The sequence below is a fragment of the Branchiostoma floridae genome, chromosome 17 (genome assembly GCF_000003815.2).
Source record: "Branchiostoma floridae strain S238N-H82 chromosome 17, Bfl_VNyyK, whole genome shotgun sequence".
Taxonomy (NCBI): Eukaryota; Metazoa; Chordata; class Leptocardii; order Amphioxiformes; family Branchiostomatidae; genus Branchiostoma; species Branchiostoma floridae.
In genome coordinates, this window is record NC_049995.1 from 2,690,496 (window position 1) to 2,699,270 (window position 8,775).

Consider the following 8,775-nt stretch of genomic DNA (forward strand, 5'->3'; position numbering starts at 1 on the left):
CTACACCTATTCATCTAAGTGTACACGTATTTCGTTTTTCAGACAAAATATAAACCTACAACAAACATCAATAGTATAGAAAGATACAAAACAAAGAATTCCATACAATCTAACAGAACATAATTTATTTCCGTACCCAGCTCGATCTGCCGCTGATGCGGAGGTCCTGGAGGACAACACCATCGCTGACCTCTCCGACCTGACCGACCAGATAAACAAGATCGGCCTGCTGTTGGCCAAGAACGACGATGATAAAGACGGCTCTGGTGACGACGATGCCGACTTTCTGCTCCACGAATCCGGAAAGCCAATAAAACCCTCCAAGAAGCCAGGGAAAGGCTCCAAGAAATCGGGCAAGGGTTCTAAGAAGCCAGGTAAAGGTTCCAAGAAGAAGCCTGAGCCGGTGGAGACCTCGTCCGACCGTTTCATATCAGCGGAGCAGCCAGAGCTGGGCCCGGAAGATCTGGAGGCCATTCCCCTGTCCCTGCGACGTTACATCCAGGCCCTGGAGGACCGTGAGCTGATGCGCAAGCGAGAGGAGCACGAGAAGGCTGCCGAAGCTACACATCTCCGCAGTCTGCTGCAACGCCTGACCAGCAAGCGGCAAAACTAAGAAATATGGATGAATATTAGCCTCCTTCACAGACTTCTAGTTTTCTAGCGGGGATGACTGTTATCTTTTTTGTGGAAGCACTGGTTCGCAATTTTCAATAGAGGCTAAGGATCTAATGCCTGGAGAGGCATAGGGAGTTCTGCAAGCGACAAAACTACACTTCCCAAAGAAGTTATCTTTATATAAAGAGTCTGTGTTGAAAATCGCGAATAAGCGCTTCTCCCGAAAAAGAAAGGTCGCCGCACCACAAGTCTGTGAAGGATGCTAGATGAATTTGTAATGGAAAACTTACGTATATGAACCCAAACTTGCGTCGTTGATACCAAACGTTTTGTATTTGAAAGGATTATCATCTACTAGACCCTTGAATTAATAACTTTTTATACCATCTTGGACTATCCAAACAGGTGTGGTGTTTTTCTTGAGAGGTGATGTTGATATCAGCTGGTTACCAGACTACATTACCTCTGCGTCTTGTACTTTTCTTTGTTGATCAATAAAAAAATTTGATTGTAATGGCTCGGTCATCTTCGTCGTGCGATCGTCGTACGATAGAAAACTAAGAGTTCATTCGAAATCTTGGGATATTCGTGCATTGCCATTTGTCGTGCAAAATTCAATTGTCTCATAACGGTTTTGCATCAACTGAGTTGTCACCTTTGCATGTCACGAAAACATTTAGCATCTGGGCGACATTCTTTTTTTAAAATTATCATGATTGCCACCTGACGACCCAAAGGTCATTCCAAGGTGTGACTCGAAGGTTAGGTCACATTTCCAAATCGGGGCACGACCGGGCAGCTTTCGGGAGCAAAAAGAATGATATAAAATACATCAAAATACACAAAATGTCAAAATAAGATTCATGGACATAACATGTGTATATTTCTAGGTATACATTTTAATTTTTCGTTTCTTAAAACATCACGGTCGAGCCCCGGTTTGGAAATGTGACCTAAGCCTTACATTGTACTGTAGCAGCATCTCTTTTCCCTATTAAAGGCAGAAACATCGATATCACGATTGAAACCAGCTCAATTGCTCACCAAAAGCGAGGACTAACTTCAGCTTATCGGCAGTACCTGTAGTCAACCTACCTGCTCATCTTTAAGATAATGAAATGGAGAGAACCAGCTGTAAGCAAAGCTTTGGTACCGTACGGGCCTGAAACGTTCTGCACCAGATAGCCAGCGGTATTTCGATCCGCTGAACTTATGTACCATGCATGACACTACCAGGTGAGTAACCTGCCTGCTAGTCCAATATTTGTGCAACATGAGGACGCGTTAATACTGGAACGTTTTATTGAAAATTCGTGCCCATGGGGCTAATTGAAATTGAACAAAGACAAAGTACATGAAATGAATGAATTTGGACGAAATATATGTAGATAATCTAAATTCTAACATACAAATATTAAGTGGATGAATGTACATACGGTACAGAATAGGGTACTAAATCTACGTAGCTAATATCACAGGGTTTGATAAACAGGGTAAGTAATTATATAACAGGCGTACATACATAATTTACATACGAACAGACCCGAACCATGCAGCAGCTCTCGCCCTTATGTCTTTTGCACCATGTATGTGTAAAATATGTGTAAACTGTAACGTTATCTCTGTTACATATTTTTTCTGACCCTTACCTCTTCCCTCTTAACCTCAATGACAAGCGGCCTGTAGGCCGATTTGAAGGTCTTTTTGAATAAACAAAGACTCAAACAAACAAACAAATATAATATGACTCTATATAGTAGGCATTGACTCCCTTGGTGAACGAAATGGCAGACAAAAAGTACTGGAAGAACTCTATCACTACTTCGGTGGAATAATACAGATGAACAAAAATAATGATAATGATAAGTATACTTGCTCACTATCACGTCTGTTTTACAAATTTAAAGGTTTAAAGATCCATCATTAAGATTTTGATAACCCATCAGTGTTGTACACACTTTTCAGCAAATAGCCGCAAGGTGGCAACAGGTCAGTTCAGTTCAGTTCAGTTCATCCTCATATTCATAAGAGGTGCCACTAATAATAGGTAACAGGTAGCATCTTTATATTGTAATGTATTAAATGTGCCCGCGAAATAGTGTGATTTATAATACAGCAAAGTAATTCCAATGTCAACTTAAAACGGTACCTAATTAGCTTTGGTCAATCTAGGAACAGACAGTAAGGTACTAGTTCAGCGGTTGTGTTGATTCATCTTACGTGTCATCAGGTTCAAGAGGTCAAAGGTCGGCAAAATGGCTGTTCAAGGATGGGTGTGATCCGGTTTTTCGGTGTTTTCCTTCTTTCTCTTGGATGTTTGCAGTCTATATTTGTTCAAGAAGGAGTCAGAACGTCCTAATAGAAAGGAGAGGATCCAAATTTTATCTTCAGCACAAGAAGGATTGTCAATAATTGTTCAGGTACGCATAATTTTCAAGATACATTTCATGAAACGCATGCGTAACATACTTTCAGCACATACACATAACAAGTTACAAGTACTAGTACTCTAGGCTGCTTTTTGTCTTAATTCCAACAGCATGTTGCAAATTTGAAAACTACCTGTGCTTTCCGGTTCCAGTTTCTAAGATTCTTGACTTAACGTTAACGTTAACTAGAAAAAACAAAACTAAGAATCTGGTACAGAATGTGGGAGGGGGGCAATTCTAAGTCTGTAACATGCAATGTTAGAACATATTATATTAACGTCTATGAGTGTTAACCTATATTCGTCAAACTGACCTTTATCCGTCAGTTTAAAAAAATTGTGCACAATGAGAGAGAGACAATAGCAGTCAGGTTTCTATTTCCTCGAAACCAATTCATCTATGTGCTTCCGATGTGTTGCTAAATGTACTTAATGCCACAAAATTGTTTCAATGAAAAAACTGTGACAATGGTCAAGATGAAAACATATCAAAAGTAGAGTAGAGTTCCATTCTTGTTTCTGCACATTCATACTCGGAACGGCGAATGCGCTTTACATCCCATTGCATACTAGCCTGGTATCCAGCCGTAATATAATATCCAAGCAGATCCTACGGTGCCATAAGATAGTATCAAAGCTGGCCAAGGAGTGTAGCCGGCCAAGGGAGTCAAACGGGCACCGGAGGGAAGTTTGATACTATACATTACGCACCGTGGATCTGGTTCGAGATTACCGTAATATAGCTCCCGTGTCTCTTCTCTCCTCTTCGCAAGTACAATTGGATACCAGGCTAATTGCATATTAACGTTATATTGTCTTCTGAAGTCTTTTTAAGCCATACAAGTTACTATATGTTGTATCTTATTGTGAAGCAGTAATTAAAGGTTATCATTACTATCATCATTTTTCATCAGATGGCTGAAGTCATCACCATGGTAACAGAGCGTGTGAGCGAGTACCCCGCCCTACCCACACGGCTACAACAGCACCTGGACCTCCAGAGGAGGGCGGGGCAGTTCTGTGACGTCACACTGTCCGTACAGGACGCCAAGTTCAACCTACACAGGTACAGTCGTTTTTCTACTGGTGACAAAGTCGTGATACAGCAAATATTGCTTTTCAATACATGCTACAACATGAACTGTTCTCCAGAATTGTTTTAATGTAAAATAAAACACTGCAAACCTCCTTTCCCCTTCTAATAGTTCTACCATGAAATAAGTCCTAGTAAAAGTAAAAATTACAGTATCCAGGTATGTAGTATAGAGATTAATGTATGTATTGTTGTTTATGCTGCCCAGATGTGTGCTGTCTGCTTTCTCCCCTCATCTGACGGGGATGCTGAACTCAGCTGGCCCACTAGAGGGCGCTGCTAACAATAGGTAAGCTGCAGCAATATTTCTGCATAATTATGTAGCTAGTTTTGGCACCAATATTTCTGCATATATGTAGCTAGTTTCGGCACCAGGATATTAAGTGTTAATGATGGCTGTCTGATGCAGGGCTGTCTTCTGACCCAAAAATTTGCTTGATGATGGGACAGAAAAAAATTTGAAATTCACTCTTTCCATGAAAATATCTGAAATTCATGACACAATATTGATTAAAATGTATCTTGCTTGGATTACAAATGACAGATTTAACAAAGCAAACATCAACATGGGCTCCCAGACAACAAGTGAGACAGAAAAAATGTTAAGCTAGCTGTAGGCAGCCCTGGTCTGATGTAGGTATCATAATTCAGATTATTATTAAATAAAAAAATAAGTTATTTTGTAAAAAAAAAAACTATTTTGAGAAGGATTCAGTATGATTCTAAGCACAAAATGTGACATAGCTTCCCAATTTCTTTTATTTTTTAAAAACATTTTCCTTCCCATCTTCTAGTGGTACAGCCCAGGCAACCCAACTTGACCTTCCTGAGCTGACCAGAGAGGGAGTGACCCCTGTTGTGAACTTCATGTACACGTCCAAACTTGTGCTGACCAGGGACAACATCTTTCCTGTGTCAGTGGCTGCCGGATACTTCCAGATCCGCGAGCTGATCCAAGAATGTCAGCAGTACTTTCAAGAGACGCAGCAAAGTCAAGGTCAAGGTCTCCAAGGTCATTTCTATCCAGGAGGGAGTAGCGTGCGTGCTTCTCCAGGAACAAGAGTACTGCCAGAGCAATTTCAAACTGTCTCGGGAACAAGGATGGTACCAGAGCAGCATCAAGCTACCTTGGGAACAAGAATGCCATCACTGCAACAGCATCACACTACCCCAGGATTGAGAGTGTCGCCAGAGCAGCATCAAGCTGCCCTGGGAACAAGAATGCTATCACAGCAGCATCATACTGCCCCGGGCACAAGAATGCCTTCAGAGCAACACCACCACACTCTCCTGGGAACAAGAATGCCATCAGGGCGGCTTCAGACTACCCCGGGAACAAGAAGATCCTCTGGTAGCACAGAAGTGCTGTCTGTAGACTCTTCCCCAGGTTTACAGTCCCCCACTTCTACCTCACAGCAGGTGTACTCAGGGAGGAATGATCAGGAAACAGGGAAGAATGATCAACCAGGAGCAACAGCAGGTCACGGATCAGAAGACACTCTAAACACTTCTGCCAATGATGAGACTGCAACAGACCCTGCAAACTTTCCTCCCGCAGACTTCAGGGTAGAAAGCAGTGATGAGTTTTCCGGTGAAAGTCACATTGAACATTCAAACATCAACTCAGAAGCAGTTGTTGTGAAGCAGGAACCTGCAGAAAGTTGGATGGACTTTCCAGAAGGCGCAGCGACTAACCAGCAAGAAATGGACAGTTATATGTGGAGGGGAGGGAACCATGTTTCAGACGATTCAGACAAGCCGTTTCAGTGCATGTTCTGTCCCAAGCGTCTGCGCTCAAAGTCGTTGTTGGCGATGCACATCAGACGACACACTGGGGAGCGCCCGCACGCTTGCCCGCTGTGCTTCACCAAGTTCCACGAAAAGTGGTCGCTAACGAAACACATGCGCGTGCACACCGGAGAGAAACCGTACAAATGCACGCAGTGTCCCGCCACTTTCGCAGACGCATCCAATCGCAACAAGCACAGGAAACGGATGCACGGTGTGTATACACAAGGGTCAAACAGTTACGCTACAAACAGCACTCCGGAGAGAGAATTTGAAGGTTTTCCAGGACCTGTAAACCACATGGATCACGTTGGCATGCGAGCGAACCAATTGTTCAGTGTTCCTAACACAGAGGAAAGTACAGACTTAGACACACAACAGACTTGTGTAGAATGAACATCTTTCCATGCATATACATATCCGTACACAAGGGTTGAACAGTTCTGCTGCAAACATGTACAGCACCCCGGAGAAAGAATTTGAAGGTTATCCTCTCATAAACCACACGAATCACGTTGGCATTCGAGCGAACCAGTTGTTCAGTGTTCCAAACACGGAGGAGAGTACAGGTGTAGACACACAACAGACTTGTGTAGAATGAATGAACATCCTTCTGTGCAACCTCAAGTGTAATTAATATACAGTAACTAAATCGTGTGGCATAAATATTTGATTGATATAGATATATATAGGGAGAAGGTAATGATGAGAATGATTGTACATTTTCCATCCAAATTTTGCCCTATTCCTTTTATGAAGAAAAGGAAAAGTATTAAATCAAGATCACTTAAGTTTGTAAATACAAAGTAGATACTATCTCAATCTAGTTTGTCTTGAAAGTGAAATGAATCCATTCTCGACACATATTTTGGTTGAAATGTGTTTATTAAATATTTGCAAAGAAAGATTGTTCTTTAAGTACTATATGTGCTTCCTGTAAGCTGAATCTATCAGCTACTGTCACATGTCGTACAGTGGGTTTCATACATTGGACCTAGATGTAAGTGGAAGATACCATCTATAGATGTATACAGGGGGTAACCTTGTGTAATTTTTGTCATAAACAGAAATGAACAGTTCAAAGGATATGGATTCTTATTTTTTTATGCGTTTTTATGCTTAATTATACAATAAATTTGTGGTGGAGCAAAAATAGAGCTTGTATGGTTTTAAGTTCATAAGTCAAACAAAAGTAGTGCTACAGTTATAGCACAAAGAAACATTCATTATTGGCTTTAAGTTTGTGGTGAAGAAGCCAACATGAAAACTCCAAATCTAACCGCAAACATTTACAGTAGTTTCTTTTTTTTATGAATTCAAATCCAATTTCAGTAACATCCACCACCATACCATAAATGTATCTACCCACAGCAATATACATTTTCTATGCCACCATCAAAAATCTCTAACAGTCCTCAACCATAGTTTTACACGATATCAAATTATCACAAACTGTTTTCCCCTTCCGGTCTAACTATTTACCAGAATACAGCAGAATGCATTAAAAGTAGGGTTAAACCTACTTTATTTAGAACAGAATTATGATTAACTTGAAATATAAACTATACCTAGTGTGGACTGGTACCTATTACTCAGACACCACTAAACATAGTTCAACATGGTCAAATGATGACAAATGTGGTGATGGGCCAAGATCACCATTGCCCAGCATTTTGATGTGATTTCTTGTTCCCAAATACATGTACATCATTTCATGCAAAAATACAGAAACCTTCAATGTTTACCCTTTATCAAAGCATACTGTATAAACATCATATTCCAATGTATTCTGGTAAATAGTCGTGACCCCTTGCAAAACGTCTAGTCTTGTTGTAAACTCACAACAGCAGAGTATTCGGACCAACCAGCAATCCTTTAAACAACTAATTCTATAAACATATAGAATATCATATGATTATACATAATATAAAGTAGGCCATGTTCTACATGTAACATTGGATATACCATAATTTTGCAAAAACAAAACATAAAATATAATGTACCCCCAGTACACTATGGATCTTAAATGCACATGAAGACATCTTTTTTTAACCAAGACTTTTTGGTGATGCCACGTTCTAACAATTTATGGCTAAATTTTTGCCAACTGTCATAAATTTCTCTCTAGCAACTATCATATTGTAGGGAACTGCAATAGATATACTTAGTAACAATATCTTTCACCTAGTGCAATTATAGAAACAAATGTACAATTGTTACAAAGATGTCCTCCAATCCTCATATTGGTCTACACCCTTCATCAGTTTGCATTGGTAAGTGCATTCAAGATTATCAAAGATCACGATGGTAAAATTTGGCCCAAAAGTTTCCATTCGAACGTGGAGTATCGGGTTACCGGGGCTCCCGCGCGGTCCCCGCGGAGGGCTGACGGTGACTGAAACATCTTCTACAAGATCGTGATAGTTAGAAAAGCAACCTCTCACACGTATCTCGTCGAAATTAAATGAAAATTGACAGTGTGTACACGTTAAATCTTACCGTGTACGTGTGCTGCACAGTTTCGTTTCAATGTTTTCTGAAATATGCCTAGTTGGTTGATTTAGAAAGGGTGTTTGGTGCACAAAAAAACAAATACCATATTTAGATCGGTCCTAAATTTGACTGAAAATCCAAATCTTTTATATCATATGACTAATGATTGTAAGATCAAACTTTCTGTCTTAGGGATTTTTGAACTTGTACTTAAAACTATTTTTACAGCCCAGATAAGGTCGAAAAATCATGTTTTTCACACTCAAAGACTCGTAATTCAAAATTGCCTCCATATTCCAAAAATCCCTAAGACAGAAACCTGGAAATATTAGTTGTCGACAATTTAAGTCCTCAAAGA

The 8,775-nt window shown here is 40.3% G+C and overlaps 2 protein-coding genes across 2 annotated transcripts in view; both read left to right on the forward strand.

Annotated features, from left to right (window-relative positions):
* The window catches only part of LOC118404635, a 1,814-nt gene extending 1,014 nt beyond the window's left edge, over nt 1-800 (forward strand). Inside the window, exon 2 of the mRNA XM_035803867.1 lies at nt 141-800. Coding sequence (XP_035659760.1) covers nt 141-613 — 473 coding nt within the window. The 3' untranslated portion in view covers nt 614-800. The remainder of the gene's footprint in view (nt 1-140) is intronic.
* A 2,012-nt stretch (nt 801-2,812) lies between these two features.
* On the forward strand, nt 2,813-6,992 carry LOC118404632 (zinc finger and BTB domain-containing protein 43-like). Its single transcript, XM_035803864.1, has 4 exons — nt 2,813-3,035; nt 3,958-4,109; nt 4,345-4,425; nt 4,931-6,992. The coding sequence occupies exons 2-4, from the start codon at nt 3,958-3,960 to the stop codon at nt 6,318-6,320; spliced, it is 1,623 nt and encodes a 540-aa protein (XP_035659757.1). The 5' UTR covers nt 2,813-3,035; the 3' UTR covers nt 6,321-6,992.
* The last annotated feature ends 1,783 nt before the right edge of the window (nt 6,993-8,775 follow it).

What these genes read in the sequence shown, in the direction of transcription:
- LOC118404632 (XM_035803864.1), top strand. Translation starts at nt 3,958, where the DNA reads ATGGCTGAAGTCATCACCATGGTAACAGAGCGTGTGAGCGAGTACCCC. An exon ending in GCCAAGTTCAACCTACACAG is followed by an intron (nt 4,110 to 4,344) that starts GTACAGTCGTTT and finishes TATGCTGCCCAG; the next exon opens with ATGTGTGCTGTCTGCTTTCT. An exon ending in GAGGGCGCTGCTAACAATAG is followed by an intron (nt 4,426 to 4,930) that starts GTAAGCTGCAGC and finishes CCCATCTTCTAG; the next exon opens with TGGTACAGCCCAGGCAACCC.